The sequence below is a fragment of the Salvelinus fontinalis genome, chromosome 18 (assembly GCF_029448725.1).
Source record: "Salvelinus fontinalis isolate EN_2023a chromosome 18, ASM2944872v1, whole genome shotgun sequence".
NCBI classification, from domain to species: Eukaryota; Metazoa; Chordata; class Actinopteri; order Salmoniformes; family Salmonidae; genus Salvelinus; species Salvelinus fontinalis.
Window position 1 is genome coordinate 26,272,783 of NC_074682.1, and position 19,930 is coordinate 26,292,712.

The window sequence follows — 19,930 nt, forward strand, 5'->3', positions numbered from 1 at the left end:
CCCAAGTCCAGAACAGGCTATGGGAGGCGCACAGTATTTATTTGATCTTTTTAAGGGCTGGAATCAGCTTTAATATTGCGGATAGATTGTCGCTTCCATCAATGTAATTGTCTGCATCATTTCCAATCCCCCATATACAGTGGGGAGAACAAGTATTTGAAACACTGCCGATTTTGCAGGTTTTCCTACTTACAAAGCATGTAGAGGTCTGTCATTTGTATCATAGGTACACTTCAACTGTGAGAGACGGAATCTAAAACAAAAATCCAGAAAATCACATTGTATGATTTTTAAGTAATTAATTAGCATTTTATTGCATGACATAAGTATTTGATCACCTACCAACCAGTAACAATTCCGGCTCTCACAGACCTGTTAGTTTTTCTTTAAGAAGCCCTCCTGTTCTCCACTCATTACCTGTATTAACTGCACCTGTTTGAACTCGTTACCTGTCTAAAAGACACCTGTCCACACACTCAATCAAACAGACTCCAACCTCTCCACAATGGCCAAGACCAGAGAGCTGTGTAAGGACATCAGGGATAAAATTGTAGACCTGCACAAGGCTGGGATGGGCTACAGGACAATAGGAAAGCAGCTTGGTGAAAAGGCAACAACTGTTGGCGCAATTATTAGAAAATGGAAGAAGTTCAAGATGACGGTCAATCACCCTCGGTCTGGGGCTCCATGCAAGATCTCACCTCGTGGGGCATCAATGATCATGAGGAAGGTGAGGGATCAGCCCAGAGCTACACGGCAGGACCTGGTCAATGACCTGAAGAGAGCTGGGACCACAGTCTCAAAGAGAACCATTAGTAACACACTACGCCGTCATGGATTAAAATCCTGCAGCGCATGCAAGGTCCCCCTGCTCAAGCCAGCGCATGTCCAGGCCCGTCTGAAGTTTGCCAATGACCACCTGGATGATCCAGAGGAGGAATGGGAGAAGGTCATGTGGTCTGATGAGACAAAAATAGAGCTTTTTGGTCTTAACTCCACTCGCCGTGTTTGGAGGAAGAAGAAGGATGAGTACAACCGCAAGAACACCATCCCAACCGTGAAGCATGGAGGTGGAAACATAATTCTTTGGGGATGCTTTTCTGCAAAGAGGACAGGACGACTGCACCGTATTGAGGATGGATGGGGCCATGTATCGCGAGATCTTGGCCAACAACCTCCTTCCCTCAGTAAGAGCATTGAAGATGGGTCGTGGCTGGGTCTTCCAGCATGACAACGACCCGAAACACACAGCCAGGGCAACTAAGGAGTGGCTCCATAAGAAGCATCTCAAAGTCCTGGAGTGGCCTAGCCAGTCTCCAGACCTGAACCCAATAGAAAATCTTTGGAGGGAGCTGAAAGTCCGTATTGCCCAGCAACAGCCCCAAAACCTGAAGGATCTGGAGAAGGTCTGTATGGAGGAGTGGGCCAAAATCCCTGCTGCAGTGTGTGCAAACCTGGTCAAGAACTACAGGAAACGTATGATCTCTAATTGCAAACAAAGGTTTCTGTACCAAATATTAAGTTCTGCTTTTCTGATGTATCAAATACTTATGTCATGCAATAAAATGCAAATTAATTACTTAAAAATCATACAATGTGATTTTCTGGATTTTTGTTTTAGATTCCGTCTCTCACAGTTGAAGTGTACCTATGATAAAAAATTACAGACCTCTACATGCTTTGTAAGTAGGAAAACCTGCAAAATCGGCAGTGTATCCAATACTTATTCCCCCTACTGTATATATTTACCCCCAAAATATAAGCATATACACTTTTTTTTAATATACCTTTATTCCCTGCAACCCCCCCCACAAAAATGACGTAAACTAATAAACAGTAACACTTAGGCTTTTACCTTCAGATTATACATATTTTACAGACACAATAGTTATATATTGTTTGTTTTTAGTCCTTCCTCTATTTCTGATGTGCATCCATCTATTTGTAACTGTGCTATTTCACAAAATTTCTGAACCTTTATACATTTTTCAAACACCGTATGTTTTACAATGGTTATCTTGTTGTTATTAGTCCCACCCTTCAGCTCCATTCAACCCCTCCCATCTATCTTTTCACACCATCCATTCTGGACTTCTATTTGCCATATTTTTCAACTGTGCTGTGATGCTTCACAAAAGTACTGAACCTTTCTATTCTCATAGCTACTACAGATTGTAAATTTAAAGAAAATGTTTTGCTAAAATGATTTATATTATTGATCGATTGACTGACTTTTCAAATCACCCAGTATTGTTATCTGCAGCGTTAGTACTTGGTAAATGATGCAAATCTTCAGCCGGACCTGTGACCAAAAACGAGCTACATATGGACAGTACCAAAATAAATGATCTAATGACTCTGCCTCTTTGCAGAAAAATCTGCAGAGCTGGGAAGATTGTATCCCCCATATATAACATTCTATTGGTTGCAAGAATTTTGTATAATTTTAAATTTCGAAGTTTTGAATCCGTTGTTTTGCGTGTCAATTCATAAACCATGTGCCATGGAATCGGTACATCAAAAATTGCAGTATTACATAGAGCCATGACTACATGGAACTCTACTACACCAAGTAACTTGTGCCAGTAGTAAAATGTTATTTAAAATGTGATAATACACCTTATGGAACAGCGGGGACTGTGAAGCAACACAAACAAACATAGACACATGCATACAAACACACGATAACATACGCATTATACACAAATGTACACACAGATTAGATATGTGAGAGTAGAGGCCTGAGGGCATTTAAAAAATGTATAATTGCCTTAATTTTGCTGGAGCCCAGGAAGAGTGCCTTGGCAGCAGCTAATGGGTATCCATAATAAATACAAATACAGCCAAAGGGTGGGCTGGCTGGCTAGCTAAAGTACTCATTATGCATTAGTTTGCTAGTAATTAGCGCTGGCCACATTAGCTAAATATTAAAGGGATATTTTGGCAATGAGGCCGTTTTATCTATTTCTCCAGTCAGATTAACTCATGCATACCATTTTTGTGTCTGTCCAGTATGAAGGATGTTAGAGGTAGTTTCTGGAAGACTATGGGTATCTACTAGCATGTTCGTGAAACTACCTAGAACTTACTTCATACTGGACATTGAGACACACAAATGGTGTACACAAGTTTATCAGACTCTAGGGAAATAGATAAAGGGCCTCATTGCCAAAATCCTGACATATCCCTTTAATGACTTTAAAAATGGGCTAACCAAGGCTAAATCTTAATCATTCATTGGATTTATATAGCGCTTTTCTGTAACTTTTCATCCACCACCAATATGTAGCACCCACCTGGGTGATGCACGGCAACCATTTTTGTCAGAACGCTCACCACACATCCGCTCTCAGGTGGAGAGAAGTGAGATATGCCAATTAGGAATGAGGTTAGGTTGGGAACTTATCGTATGAGTGTTGACCCCAGGGTCATTAAGTGCCATGGGATTTTTTTATGACCACAGATTCAGGACACCTGTGTAATGTCCCATCTGAAAGACTGCACCCTATGCAGGGCAATGTCCCCTTCACTGCCCTAGGGCATTGGGATCTCCTTAGACCAGAGAGAAGACTGCCCCCTACTGGCCCTCCAACACCACTTCCAGCAGCAGCTGGTCTCCCAACCAGGACCGACCCTGCTTGGCTTCAGAAGCAAGCCAGCAGTGGGATGCAGGGTGGTATGCTGCTGGTGTGTTCTGTTGATGGTGTATTTATTTATTTTTCAATTTATTCCTTGTGTAATTATTTTTATTTGTTTCTCTCTGCATTGTTGGGAAGGGCCCGTAAGTTACATTAGATTCATTGACTTTGCTAAGCTTGGTTACAGCTGTCCAGGGAGGCAGACAAACAAAACAAGCATTCTGTACCGTTCAAGGCACTGTGTTTTATGAACCAAACACGACGTCGGAACGTTGAGCGGTCAAGTAACAGTAATTAAACCCCCCAAAAAAAGTTATGAATGGCTCTCTAAACACTGCATATCAGGTAACATTATGGAGTCTAACTTCTTTGTGTATGTGTCACCCTGCAGCACAGCCCAAACTACCAGGTGGAGAAGCAGCGCTGCGAGTACCTGCATAACAAGCTGGCCCACATCAAGCACCTCATCGCTGACTTTGACCAGCGCAGTTCCCAATCCTGGAGCTAGAGCACCAGTTTCAAGACCACACAGTTTTGAGGTGGTTTAAGGGGTGTGCAGAGCAAGGGGGTTTCAACTGGCTTTTATTTATTCAGACCCCCCTGTCTCTGCTGCCCCCCCTTCTCGTAATGGTTTCTCCTGAAGCCTCTCTTCAATTCTACAACACTGGTCTACGAGGAAGGGAACTACATGCGTGTGGGGGTAGGGGGGATACTTAACACTTCTTGCTTATGAAGGACTTTATCCAAAAATGTAACTTATTTTTGAAAGCAGAGAAAATATTATACTTGTATTTAAGTTTTTAAAAAAGGGAGATGTATTTATTTTGGACTGTTCAGATGTGTGTGTGTGTGGTCCACACATGATTTATTGTTTAAAAAGTTTATATTTTCCGAAACCAATGCAAAAAACATGGGCCTTATGTGTTTGACTTTCTGAAGCCATTTTGCACACGAGAGGAGATCCCGAGTGGCGCAGTGGTCTAGAGGCATCACTACAGACACTGGTTCAAATCTAGGCTGTATCGCAACTGGCTGTGATTGAGAGTTCCATAGGGCGGCGCACAATTGGTCCAGCGTCGTCCGGGTTTGGCCGGTGTAAGCCGTCAATGTAAATAAGAATTTGTTAACGGACTTGCCTAGTTTAAAAAAAGAAAATCCAATGTATTGTCCCAATTGTCAGAAGTTGCTTATCTTCCCTTCACCCTCTTCCTTCATGGTGAAGTAGATGGAGAGGAATCCACTTTAGACCATTGAGACGCAACACCAATATGTGTGTATGGGTTATAAGGGCCATGGGGGGGGGGGGTACATTTAGGAGTATTGTCCCCTGATAGCAGGGGGGCGCTACCCTGTGCAACATCAGTGTTTCTGTTCTCTGTGCAAAAGGGTGCCTTAAGGTGATAGTTTACATGGGGGAATTACAACCACCTGGCTACAGGTCTCACACACCAGCATGAAGTGTGTGTCCTGGGGGGGGGTCAAAAAGGGAATACAAAGGTCAGGGAGGTTTGTGTGTGAATGTGTGGGTGGGCGGCTATGTAAAATGGGGGGAGTAAGAGATTTGGGGGGGAACACGTGGGGGGGGTGAGAAAATAGCTAGGTTTCCATCTAATTCATGACCGATTTTCTTGCAAATATTCTGAAATCGTCATTTTCCCACCAGACATGTTGCGGATAAAAGTCTGCGTGATGACGTAGTGCACATTTTATAAAAGAAAAATATATATATATTAATTGGTTTTCATCGCATTTTCAACTACTGATGGTTTTGTCAGAGAAATGTTCCACTGGCAGTGGCATGTGCGCGCTAGCCAACAGCTAGCAGGTACAGTGCTAGTAGGCTACCTACATGAGAGTGATTTTATTATTTTTATTTGTCAAACGGCAGCCAAGCATCGATCATTGTTACTAGAATAAGACCCTCAAAATTTATTGGAAAAGAGCATCAAGCTCATCACTGTGCACTTTCACCATCCTGTGAAGTAAATACCTTATTTCATCTGTAGCATAAACTATGCTTTCCCGAGGTGTAGTGGGAGGACCACATGATATGATTGCGTGACTCCCAAGTTTACATCGATATGATGGTTATATCAATATTTGCGCATAAAGGCAACCGCCATTTCTCACATCAATTTTATTGAAACAAAAAGATCCCACCTTGTCTAGTGTATTTTGTTTTGTCGACATTTGGAAAGTTGACCGACAAATAAGTTGTTGGATAGAAAACATGTTGGGGAAAAAGCTGCTGTACTCTTTGTTTGACTAGCCAGAGCACTCAGGATCAATCTGGCTAAAGTCCGTGTTCGTAATTGGGGGGCTGTTCTAGAGTAGCCAATCTCTGGAAGGACTAGAGCGTTTCTTCGCCAGTTTATTTACTGGAAAACAGGCTGTTCTGTTTGATAAATTAATGCATCCACTAGAGGACAAATCTGTATTAAGAAGACAAATGTATTATTTTCTCCTTGATTCCAGTGTTGTCAGTGCAGCAGAACTGCGAATAGCATTTCTGTTTTAGTTTTTGAATTCAACTCATGCCGATTTAGTTTGACAGACAGATGAAGGCATGGATTGAGGATGAAAATCAACATCTTTATTTCATGATATCATTAATAAACAAGGTCTTGAGCTCAAGGGATATATTATGTTTACAAACCTGTGTTAGAATGTTTGTCCCCAAAAAATGAAATACTGTTTTGGTATATATCTGCATACTGGTTCAGCCTTTATTTATGAGACACTGAGACAGGATATAAAATGTGTTCCCTGGAAGATGACATTTCTGTTTTGGGGTAGCATTCTAGTACTTATTTGAACTTTTTCGCTCTCTGCGTTCCAAGTGGGGGGGGGGGGAACAAATCCAAAATTGTTAGTAAGAAACTGAAGATTATGCACTCTTGTGCATGATGTAAGGTCTGATAGTACTGTCGTCATATGATTGGGGCTTCTGTTGGATGGGTCTCTGCAGCAGAGGTAGTGTCACTTTTTAAAACAGGAAGGCCCTCTTCAGTCACAATTCAAACTATATTCCATCGTTACTACATTTCAGTTTGAAAGTCAAACTCTGCAAGGACCATGAGCTCAACATGCTTTAGAGGGATTTGTAGACATGAAAAATACTTATTTGGAGATCTCTGAAGCATCTTGACTAGAGGTCGACGGATAATGATTTTTTGACACCGATACCAATTATTGGAGGACCAAAAAAAAAAGAAATGCAGATTTGTATTATTTGTTTTATTTGTAATAATGACTATTACAACAATACTGAATGAACACTTATTTTAACTTAATATAATACATCAATAAAATCAATTTGGCCTCAAATAAATAATGAAACATGTTCAATTTGTTTTAAATAATGCAAAAAGAAAGTGTTGGAGAAGAGAGAAAAAGTGCAATATGTGCCATGTAAGAAAGCTAACGTTTAAGTTCCTTGCTCAGAACATGAGAACATATGAAAGCTGGTGGTTCCTTTTAACATGAGTCTTCAATATTCCCAGGTAAGAAGTTTTAGGTTGTAGGAATTATAGGACTATTTCTCTCTATACCATTTATATTTCATATACCTTTGACTATTGGATGTTCTTATAGGCACGTTAGTATTGCCAGTGTAACAGTATAGCTTCCGTCCCTCTCCTCGCTCCTACCTGGGCTCGAACCAGGAACACATCGACAACAGCCACCCTCGAAGCAGCGTTACACATGCAGAGCAAGGGGAACAACCACTCCAAGTCTCAGAGCGAGTGACGTTTGAAACGCTATTAGCGTGCACCCCGCTAACTAGCTAGCCATTTCACATTGGTTACACCAGCCTAATTTCGGGAGTTTGTAGGCTTGAAGTCATAAACAGCACAATGCTTGAAGCACAACGAAGAGCTGCTGGCAAAACGCACAAAAGTATGGTTTGAATGAATGCTTACGAGCCTGCTTCTGCCTACCACCGCTCAGTCAGACTGCTCTATCAAATCAGACTTAGTTATAACATAATAACACACAGAAATTCGAGCCGTAGATCATTAATATGGTCAAATCCGGAAACTATCATCTCAAAAGCAAGACATTTATTCTTTCAGTGAAATACAAAACCGTTCCGTATTTTATCTAACGGGTGGCATCCATAAGTCTAAATATTCTTGTTACATTGCACAACCTTCAATGTTATGTCATATTTACGTAAAATTCTGGCAAATTAGGTGGCCCAAACTGTTGCATATACACTGACTGCGTGCAATGAACGCAAGAGAAGTGACACAATTTCACCTGGTAAATATTGCCTGCTAACCTGGATATCTTTTAGCTAAATATGCAGGTTTAAAAAAATATATACTTCTGTGTATTGATTTTAAGAAAGGCATTGATGTTTATGGTTAGGTACACATTGGAGCAACGATATGCACCGCATCGATTATCTGCAAAGCAGGACACGCTAGATAAACTAGTAATATCATCAACCATGTGTAGTTAACTAGTGATTGTGATTGATTAATTGATTGTTTTTTATAAGATAAGTTTAATGCTAGCTAGCAACTTACCTTGGCTTCTACTGCATTCGTGTAACAGGCAGGCTCCTCGTGGAGTGCAATGTAATCAGGTGGTTAGAGCGTTAACTGTAAGGTTGCAAGATTGAATCCCCCGAGCTGACAAGGTAAAAATCTGTCGTTCTGCCCCTGAACGAGGCAACTATCATTGAAAATAAGAATGTGTTCTTAACTAACTTGCCTAGTTAAATAAAGATTAAATAAAGGTATAAAAAAATAATAATAATCGGTGTCCATAAATACCGATTTCCGATTGTTATGAAAACTTGAAATCGGCCCTAATTAATCGGTCGACCTCTAATCTTGACACTCATGAGTCCCAGCAGACTACTACAGTACAGGGTCCACTCCCAGCAAAATGGTGACTTTGTTGGAGCCTCACTCAAATAACTTGAGTGAATGGCTCGGTTTTCTTTTTAAAACAATTTTATGCTAGGCTACACACAACTCCCATGGTCTAGTCCGTCTCACTGCTACCTCCTTCCTCCTTTTAAAGACTGCTCAGAAAACGCAGCAGCGTTGCTACTAACAGTGCGTTTACACTAGGAAGCGGCATTGCGTGTGGAAACATTGGAAGCCATTCACTCTCAATGGAAGGAAAGCAAGAGAAAGTGGGCAGGGGGACCGTTGAGCGACGCGAGCATGGCCGAGGGAGCTATACAGGGTGCTACTAAAGTTGGGGAAAGCTGAACTTCTATTCCAATCCTCTGCAATATCGTGACACGAATGACCAATCGAAGCGCACCGTAGCTTCCAACCCCTACTGGATTGGCTGACAATGGCTGTTTATACGTTGCACGACCTAGCTTGCTTGTTAGCACCCACATGAGGGTGAGGCTAGCGTGAATAGGCGCTAATCGTTCTCATATGACGGCTTGGGCGACCCTGCAGGCTAATGCCCAGCTGCAGCATCAGCCAATTGACTGGTCAAAGGACATTCATTTGATGGGTCTTAACTGTATGGATTGTGAAGGAGTACTGAACCTGCCCACCTGAAAATGCATTAAATCTGTAAAATAAAAGTCTACTTGGCTTTACATTGAAGATTGTAGACTTTCTTTTCAGTTGTATGCCATCTGTATATCTGTGTGATTATGGGCCTTGACCCCTGGTTAAGAGTTCTGTATGAATGCAACCCATGGTTATGAAGGCATGATTGGAAGCTTTGGAATGTTGTTTGATCATTTCGGGCTACCGAGACTTCACATTTTGTTTCATCATGATTAATGTGAAAAATCATACTGTTTAATATACTTGTCATGGAATGAACAGTCAGACTCCTGGTTAGAATTGTAGACTGTTGAACAGCAGCAAACTGGACACTCCCACTGGCTTAATCTGTGCAAAGGTATGCAGATACTGCACTAGTGCACGCATGGAAAGGTCTTTTTTTGAATAGTTACAAGCAACATTGGTTGTACAGGGATTTTTGGGGGGGTTGTCCTTAATGTCCTTTAATATTTTCACACATGCAATGCATGCATGTTCCAGGGATTTCAAATTCTAGGACTGAGAAAATAATTTTCCATAATATATTTCACTTAACTATTGTAACTGAGGTGGTTCAGTGAACCACAGGGATGAGTAACCTTGCCTGAAGATGTGCTGGCTCCTAGAGAAATGCCTACAGGCTTTAGCTCTACGGCCTAGCAGACTTATGGCACACAACTGACCCGGGTTCAAATCCAGCCAGTCACATTGGTGCAGCAACTTTGATTATGTCAGTTGATTACGAGGAGGTGGTCAAAAGAGGGTGAATTGTAGCAGAGGCAGTTTGGTGAACCACCCTCATGAGTAACCAACCTTTCCTGAGATCTGAGGACTTGCGTTAGTTCCCCTAACACAGCCTTGTGCAGATGAGATGGGTTCAAACCCAGTCAGTCACACGCTATCAACAAATATACAGTGTACAAAACATTATGAACACCTGCTCTTTCCATGACATACTGACCAAGTGAATCCAGGTGAAAGCTATGATCCCTTATTGATGTCACTTGTTAAGTCCACTTCAATCAGTGTAGATGAAGGGGAGGAGATGGGTTAAAGAAGGATTTTTAAGCCTTGAGACATGGATTGTGTATGTGCCATTCAGAGGGTGAATGGGCAAGACAAATATTTAAGTGCCTTTTGAATGGGGTATGGTGGTAGTAGGTGCCAGGTGCACCAGTTAGGGTCAAGAACTGCTACGCTGCTGGGTTTTTCACACACAACAGTTTCCCATGTGTTTCAACAATGGTCCATCACCCAAAGGACATCCAGCCAACTTGACACAACTTTGGGAAGCTTTGGCGTCAACATGGGCCAGCATTCCTGTGAAATGCTTTCGACACCTTGACGAAATGAGACTGTTCTGAGTGCAAAAGGGAGGGGGGATGCAACTCCATATTGGGACAGTGTTCTTAATGTTTTCTACAGTCTTTTTTTTAATCATTATTCCTTATGGCACCAGCGGTGGCCAACCCTGCTCTAACACACACCAGGAATGTGCAATGCTGTCATCAAAGGAAAGGGTGGCTACTTTTGAAGAATCTAAAATATATTTTGCTTTAACACTTTTTTTGGTTACTACATGATTCCATACAGTGTGTGTGTGTTATTTCATAATTTTGATATCTAAACTTTTTTTATTATTTTTTATTTCACCTTTATTTAACCAGGTAGGCTAGTTGAGAACAAGTTCTTATTTGCAACTGCGACCTGGCCGAGATAAAGCACAGCAATTCGACACGAAACAAAACATACAGTCAATAATACAGTAGAAAAAATAAGTCTATATACAATGTGAGCAAATGAGGTGAGATAAGGGAGGTAAAGGCAAAAAAGGCCATGGTGGCGAAGTAAATACAATATAGCAAGTAAAACACTGGAATGGTAGATTTGCAGTGGAAGAATGTGCGAAGTAGAAATAATGGGGTGTAAAGGAGCAAAATAAATAAATACAGTAGGGGAAGTGGCAGTTGTTTGGGCTAAATTATAGATGGGCTATGTACATGTGCAGTAATCTGTGAGCTGCTCTGACAGCTGGTGCTTAAAGCTAGTGAGGGAGATAAGTGTTTCCAGCTTCAGAGATTTTTGTAGTTCGTTCCAGTCATTGGCAGCAGAGAACTGGAAGGGAAGATGACCAAAGGAGGAATTGGCTTTGGGGGTGACCAGTGAGATATACCTGCTGGAGCGCGTGCTACGAGTGGGTGCTGCTATGGTGACCAGTGAGCTGAGATAAGGCGGGGCTTTACCTAGCAGAGACTTGTAGATAACCTGTAGCCAGTGGGTTTGGCGACGAGTATGAAGCGAGGGCCAACCAACGAGAGCATACAGGTCGCAATGGTGGGTAGTGTATGGGGCTTTGGTGACAAAACGAATGGCACTGTGACAGACTGCATCCAGTTTGTTGAGTAGAGTGTTGGAGGCTATTTTATAGATGACATCACCAAAGTCGAGGATCGGTAGGATGGTCAGTTTTACGAGGGTATGTTTGGCAGCATGAGTGAAGGATGCTTTGTTGCGATATAGGAAGCCAATTCTAGATTTAATTTTGGATTGGAGATGCTTAAGGTGAGTCTGGAAGGAGAGTTTACAGTCTAACCAGACACCTAGGTATTTGTAGTTGTCCACATATTCTAAGTCAGAGCCGTCCAGAGTAGTGATGCTGGACGGGCGAGCAGGTGCGGGCAGTGATCGGTTGAATAGCATGCATTTAGTTTTACTTGCGTTTAAGAGCAGTTGGAGGCCACGGAAGGAGAGTTGTATGGCATTGAAGCTCATCTGGAGGTTAGTTAACAGTGTCCAAAGAAGGGCCAGAGGTATACAGAATGGTGTCGTCTGCGTAGAGGTGTATCAGAGAATCGCCAGCAGCAAGAGCAACCTCATTGATGTATACAGAGAAGAGATTCGGCCCGAGGATTGAACCCTGTGGCACCCCCATAGAGACTGCCAGAGGTCCAGACAACAGGCCCTCCGATTTGACACACTGAACTCTATTAGAGAAGTAGTTGGTAAACCAGGCGAGGCAGTCATTTGAGAAACCAAGGCTGTCGAGTCTGCCAATAAGAATGTGGTGAATGACAGAGTCGAAAGCCTTGGCCAGGTGGATGAATATGGCTGCACAGTAATGTCTCTTATCGATGGCGGTTATGATGTCGTTTAGGACCTTGAGCGTGGCTGAGGTGCACCCATGACCAGCTCTGAAACCAGATTGCATAGCGGAGAAGGTACGGTGGAATTCAAAATGGTCAGTAATCTGTTTGTTAACTTGGCTTTCGAAGACCTTAGAAAGACAGGGTAGGATAGATATAGGTCTGTAGCAGTTTGGGTCTAGAGTGTCACCCCCTTTGAAGAGGGGGATGACCACGGCAGCTTTCCAATCTTTGGGAATCTCAGACGATTGAAGCAACATCTCAAGACATTAGTCAGGAAGTTTGGTCGCAAATGGGTCTTCCAAATGGGACAATAAATCCAAGCATACTTCCAAAGTTGTGGCAAATGGCTTAAGGACAGCAAAGTCAAGGTATTGGAGTGGCCATCACAAAGCGAAAGAGAGGTTAAACAGGCTAGTAATTAGGGTTGCAACAATATCAGAAGATCATTTTAGAAAGAGAGGGTCCAGATTGTCTAGCCCGGCTGATTTGTAGGAGTCCAGATTTTGCAGTTCTTTCAGAACATCAGCTATCTGGATTTGGGTGAAGGAGATATGGTGGGGGCTTTGGCGGGTTGCTGTGGAGGGTGCCGGGCAGTTGACCAGGGTAGGGGTAGCCAGGTGGAAAGCGTGGCCAGCCATAGAGAAATGCTTATTGAAATTCTCAATTATAGGGGATTTATCGGTGGTGACAGTGTTTCCTAGCCTCAGAGCAGTGGGCAGCTGGGAGGAGGTGCTCTTATTCTCCATGGACTTTACAGTGTCCCAGAACTTTTTTGAGTTAGTACTACAGGATGCACATTTCTGTTTGAAAAAGCTAGCCTAAGAAAAACCCTTGAATGAGTAGGTTGGTCCAAACTTTTGACTGGTACTGTACACGCCTAACATGTAAATGGGAAGTAAATCAATCTGTAGGGATATTGAAGCCTTATGACTGCAGCTGCCTACATTAGATGTGGTTGAATGATCTGTTTTTTTTTTACACTGCCCCCCAAAAAATCGGATAACAAAATTGCTATTTCAGTGTTCTAATTGGAAAAAATGACAGGGTATCAAAAATAATACCATACTGCAGCTTTAGTAAGTGGGATATCCTTCGTTATATAAACACACTTTTTTTTTACACTATACCGAAGTTGACTGATCAATAGTTTGCCCGAGTGTTTCATATAACATTTCCAAGACATTATTTGTTGTCTTTTAACCAACGTCAGAATGGCACAAGAATTTGTGGAAACTAAACTTAGGGTAGACAGAGTTACAATATTTCTAAAACCATTATGCCCGTATTGCGTGACGACTAAAGAGGTCTTGTCAAAGTATACATTCAAAGCTGGGCATTTAGAATTTTTTGACATCACAGGACGGAGAGATATGAGCAGTTTACAGGACTACTTTTTGGAGATAACTGGGGCTCGGACGGTGAGTTTCTTATTCGAGTCTTGCCAGTATTTCAATACCTTATTCATTTGTTGTTGTGGGTGCGATACTGCATGCAAATTTGTATCTAGACAGTTGCGCGCGAGTTCAAATATAGATGTCGCTCAATTTAAGCTTTTTGAGAAGTGCTTTTCGGAGTTCACGACAAGCGTAATAACTTGACGTCTCATTCTTTTGCAATGTCATTTGTATTGTCGTTCCAACAATAAGCAAACGAATATTGTACATGTTTTTATTTTTTTGTTTGTGTTTTGATCAGCCATCTCAATGACAACGCAATCCATGAACGTTGATTGGCTTGAAGCTCATAAACGATTCATATTAATTTCACTAGCCGTCATCACTGAATTCTGAATCCGTAATGAAGGTAGCATCTTGCTCATGCACAGCTTCACATTCACCTGTCCTCAAGTGAATTGTCATGCTTGCATGGATACATTACACAGTAATTTGATATATTGATTTCAGTCTGTTACATATCCCATCAACAATGAATAGGGCAGCGATCATCAAACAATTTGTTCTAGTCCTCCTAAGTGTCATTTTTGGTTAATGCTGGCCAGTTGATGGACATTATGAGGATTCCGCATCTCATGAAGAACTTTACATGGCCTAAGAAATGCTGGTTCTGCTTTTGCGATTCTTAATGACATTTTGCTGTGTGTGTGTGTTTGTAGGTCCCACGGGTGTTTATCGGTGAGGAATATGTAGGAGGGTGCAGTGAAGTGGCAGAGCTGGATGAGAGTGGGAAATTGGAGGGGATGCTGCAGTCCATTGGCGCTCTGCAGTGATGCATACACACTACCCCAGGTATGTGCACAGACACACACGAAAGGGAGTGAGGAGAGGGAAGCGCAAAGGATTCGTTTGTAGAGCTGGAAGATGGGGAGAGAGTATGAGGGAGTCATTTGTCTCTTTGGTAGGCCCCCAGACTGGGTGGAGCCGTGGTGGTGCTTCAGGAGGCTGGAGACCAGAGTTCGGGGACCAGAGAACCACACCACCTGCTGGCCAAACAGGTCCTCTACAACCACCTTGGGACAACACATAGCCTAAGGCCCTAATGTAGATTTAAATAATATTTCTGTCCTTTTAGTTTACCCTTTTTGGCTCAGGATTGCCCCCAGAGGCAAAACTTCTCTATATTTTCTTTGTCATAAGCTTCCACCAAGGTACAGCATATGGATATTCTTCTCCAATAACTGAGTAAAAAATGCATGGGTTGAATTGTTGGTAGCATCGGTCCAGCCCTCCCCCTTCAGAGCAAATGTGAGATTAGTGAGTCTGGCAACGCAAGATTAGATTGTTTGCAATGCATGTGTCATACGCAGTATATAAGGCAGAATGAAGTGAAGAGTGAAACAAGCTCTTTTACCTGCATCAAGGTATCCCTCAGCCTCTGTGCTTCTATGATTTTCATTTATTGGATGAAATAAATTGCATCACAACATGCATTTTCAGGGTGCCCAGCCCACATAGACTTATAAGACACATAAATATTTGTATATGCATATGTAACAGTATAACTTTAGTCCGTCCCCTCGCCCTGACCCGGGCGCGAACCAGGGACCCTCTGCACACATCAACAACAGTCACCCACGAAGCATCGTTACCCATTGCTCCACAAAAGCCGCAGCCCTTGTAGAGCAAGGGGAACCACTACTTCAAGGTCTCAAAGCGAGTGACGTAACCGATTGAAACGCTATTATCGCGCACCACCGCTAACTAGCTAGCCATTTCACATCCGTTACACATAGAGATCCCTATGTACATACAGTATGTCTAATATACACCATTTGAGCTGTCAGTCACAACTGCTGCCATGGGCGGATTGGTCGTCTGGCAATTCTGGGCTGGTCGAAATTCACAAAAAAAGAAATATATATATATATATATATTTTATTTTTTCCCCCACACATTCTCACACACACACACGCACACACACACACAGTTGAAGTCAGAAGTTTACATACACCTTAGCCAAATACATTTTAACTCAGGTTTTCACAATTCCTGACATTTAATCCGAGTACAAATTCCTTGTCTTAGGTCAGTTAGGATCACCACTTTATTTTAAGAATGTGAAATGTCAGAATAATAATAGAGAGAATGATTTATTTCAGCTTTTAATTCTTTCATCACATTCCCAGTGGGTCAGACGTTTACATACACTCAATTAGTATTTGGCAGCATTGCCTTTAAATTGTTTAACTTGGGTCAAACGTTTCAGGTAGCCTTCCACAAGCTTCCCACAATAAGTTGGGTGAATTTTGGCCCATTCCTCCCGACAGAGCTGATATAACTGAGTCAGGTTTGTAGGCCTTCTTACTCGCACATGCTTTTTAAGCTATGCCCACATATTTTCTATAAGATTGAGGTCAGGGCTTTGTGATGGCCACTCCAATACCTTGACTTTGCTGTCCTTAAGCCATTTTGCCACAACTTTGGAAGTATGCTTGGGTTCATTGTCCCATTTGGAAGACCCATTTGCGACCAAGCTTCCTGACTAATGTCTTGAGATGTTGCTTCAATCGTCTGAGATTCCCAAAGATTGGAAAGCTGCCGTGGTCATCCCCCTCTTCAAAGGGGGAGACACTCTAGACCCAAACTGCTAGAGAACTATATCTATCCTACCTTGCCTTTCTAAGGTCTTCGAAAGCCAAGTTAACAAACAGATTACTGACCATTTTGAATTCCACCGTACCTTCTCCGCTATGCAATCTGGTTTCAGAGCTGGTCATGGGTGCACCTCAGCCACGCTGAAGGTCCTAAACGATATCATAACCGCCATCGATAAGAGACATTACTGTGCAGCCATATTCATTGACCTGGCCAAGGCTTTCGACTCTGTCAATCACCACATTCTTATCGGCAGACTCAATAGCCTTGGTTTCTCAAATGACTGCCTCGCCTGGTTCACCAACTACTTCTCAGACAGAGTTCAGTGTGTCAAATCGGAGGGTCTGTTGCCCAGACCTCTGGCAGTCTCTATGGGGGTGCCACAGGGTTCAATTCTCAGGCCGACTCTTTTCTCTGTATTCATCAAGGATGTCACTCTTGCTGCCTGTGTTTAACTGATCCACCTCTACGCAGACGACACCATTCTGTATACCTCTGGCCCTTCTTTGGACACTGTTAACTAACCTCCAGACAAGCTTCAATGCCATACAACTCTCATTCCGTGGCCTCCAACTGCTCTTAAATACAAGTAAAACTAAATGCATGCTCTTCAACCGATCGCTGCCTGCACCTGCCTGCCCGTCCAGCATCACTACTCTGGACGGTTCTGAATTAGAATATGTGGACAACTACAAATACGTAGGTGTCTGGTTAGACTATAAACTCTCCTTCAAGACTCACATTAAGCATCTCCAATCCAAAATTAAATCTAGAATCGGCTTCCTATTTCGCAACAAAGCATTCTTCACTCATGCTGCCAAACATACCCTCGTAAAACTGACCATCCTACCCATCCTCAACTTCGGCGATGTCATTTACAAAATAGCCTCCAACACTCTACTCAACAAATTGGATGCAGTCTATCACAGTGCCATCCGTTTTGTCACCAAATCCCATATACTACCCACCACTGCGACCTGTATGCTCTCGTTGGCTGGCCCTCGTTTCATACTCGTCGCCAAACCCACTGGCTCCCGGTCACCTACAAGTCTCTGCTAGGTAAAGCCCCACCTTATCTCAGCTCACTGGTCGCCATAGCAGCACCCACCTGTAGCACACGCTCCAGCAGATATATCTCACTGGTCACCCCCAAAGCCAATTCTTCATTTGGCCGCCTTTCCTTCCAGTTCTCTGCTGCCAATGACTGGAACGAACTGCAAAAATCACTGAAGCTCGAGACTCATATCTCCCTCACTAGCTTTAAGCACCAGCTGTCACAGCAGCTCACAGATCACTGCACCTGTACATGGCCCATCCAACTACCTCATCACAATACTGTATTTATTGATTTATTTTGCTCCTTTGCACCCCAGGATCTCTACTTGCACATTCATCTTCTGCACATCTACCATTCCAGTGTTTAATTGCTATATTGTAATTACTTCGCCACCATGGCCTATTTATTGCCTTACCTCCCTTATCCTACCTCATTTGCACACACTGTATATTGACTTTTTCTACTGTAATATTGACTGTGTTTGTTTATTCCATGTGTAACTCTGTGTTGTTGTATGTGTCGACTTGCTTTGCTTCATCTTGGCCAGGTCGCAGTTGTAAATAAGAACTTGTTCTCAACTAGCCTACCTGGTTAAATAAAGGTGAAATAAATAAAAATATCCACATAATTTTCCTACCTCATGATACCATCTATTTTGTGAAGTGCACCAGTCCCCATGTGCAATTGCAAACTGTATTCTGGCTTTTTTAGGGCCGTTTTGGAGCAGTGGCTTCATCCTTACTGAGTGGCGTTTCAGGTTATGTCGATATAGGACTTGTTTTACTGTGGATATAGATACTTTTGTACCTGTTTCCTCCAGAATCTTCACAAGGTCTTTTGCTTTTGTTCTGGGATTGATTTGCACTTTTCGCACCAAGTACGTTCATCCCTAGGAGACGGAATGTGTCTCTTTCCTGAGCGGTATGACGGCTGCGTGGTCCCATGGTTCTTGTACTTGCATACTATTGTTTGTACAGATGAACGTGGTACCTTCAGGCGTTTGGAAATTGTTCCCAAGGATGAACCAGACATGTGGAGGTCTACAATTTTTTTTTCTGAGGTCTTGGCTGATTTTCCCTTGATGTCAAGCAAATAGGCACTGAGTTTGAAGGTAGGTCTTGAAATACATCCACAGGTACACCTCCAATTGACTCAAATTATGTCAATTAGCCTACCAGAAGCTTCTAAATCCATGATATCATTTTCTGGAATTTTCCAAGCTGTTTAAAGACACAGTCAACTTAGTGTATGTAAACTTCTGACCCACTGGAATTGTCATACAGTGAATTATAAGTGAAATGATCTGATTGTAAACAATTGTTGGAAAAAATACTTGTCATGCACAACGTAGATGTCCTAACTGACTAACAGTTTTAATGACTCCAACCGAAGTATATGTAAACTTCCGACTTCAACTGTGTTGAGTGTGTGTGACCAGATTTCCACTGGTCTAATGTCCTTTGCTCATGTTTCTTGGCCCAAGCAAGTCTCTTTTTTTACTTATTTAACCTTGATTTAACTAGGCAAGTCAGTTAAGAACAAATTCTTATTTACATTGACGGCCTAGCTAGGAACAGTGGGTTAACTGCCTTGTTCAGGGGCAGAACAACAGATTTTTACCTTGTCAGCTCGGGGATTCGATCTCGCAACCTTTCGGTTACAACACTCTAACCACTAGGCTACCTGCCTCCCAAATTATTATTGGTGTCCTTGAGTAGTGGATTCTTTGCAGCAATTTGACCATGAAGGCCTGATTCACGCAGTTTCCTCAACATCAACTGTTCAGAGATGTCTTACTTAAATTCTGCAAAGCATTTATTTGAGCTGGTAACTCTAATGAACTCTGGGTCTTCCTTTCCTGTGGCAGTCCTCATGAGAGCCAATTTCATCATAGTGCTTGATAGTTTTTGCGATAGCACTTGAAGAAACTTTCAGTTCTAGACAATTTCCGGATTGACTGACCTTCATGTCTTAAAGTAATAATGGACTGTTTTTTCTCTTTGCTTATTTGAGCTGTTCTTGCCATAATATGGACTTGGTATTTTACCAAGTAGGGCTATCTTCTGTATACCACCCCTACCTTTTCAAAACACAGCTGATTGGCTTAAACGCATTAAGAAAGAAAAATTCCACAAATGTATCTTTTAACAAGGCCCACCTGTTAATTGAAATTCCACGTGACTACCTCAAAGCTGGTTGAGAGAATGCCAAGAGTGTGCAAAGCTGTTATCAAGGCAAAGGGTGGCTACTTTGAAGAATCTCAAATATAATATTTGTTTAACACTTTTGGTTACTACATGATTCCATGTGTTATTTCATAGTTTTGATGTCTTCACTATTATTCTACAATGTAGAAAATAGTCAAAATAAAGAAAAACCCTTGAGTAGGTGTGTCCAAACTTTTGACTGGTACTGTAATAGTAATTAACCCTTAGGATAGGGAGAGACATAACAGCCCGGCATTTATATTTTAAATATAAGTAGTTGGGCTTTCATAAGGTATTAT

General features: G+C 42.2%; 1 protein-coding gene across 4 annotated transcripts in view; it reads left to right on the plus strand.

Moving 5' to 3' along the window:
* Window positions 1-17,954, plus strand: part of ell2 (elongation factor for RNA polymerase II 2) — a 51,324-nt gene extending 33,370 nt beyond the window's left edge. For 2 of the 4 annotated variants that reach the window (XM_055868775.1, XM_055868777.1), the window contains one exon: window positions 4,030-9,223. In XM_055868775.1, coding sequence (XP_055724750.1) covers window positions 4,030-4,146 — 117 coding nt within the window. In that variant the 3' untranslated portion in view covers window positions 4,147-9,223. Of the gene's footprint in view, window positions 1-3,463; window positions 3,640-4,029; window positions 9,224-14,428; window positions 14,562-14,674 lie in introns of those variants that run through there. The other 2 variants (XM_055868778.1, XM_055868776.1) reach the window with 2 other exon arrangements.
* Window positions 17,955-19,930: the final 1,976 nt, after the last annotated feature.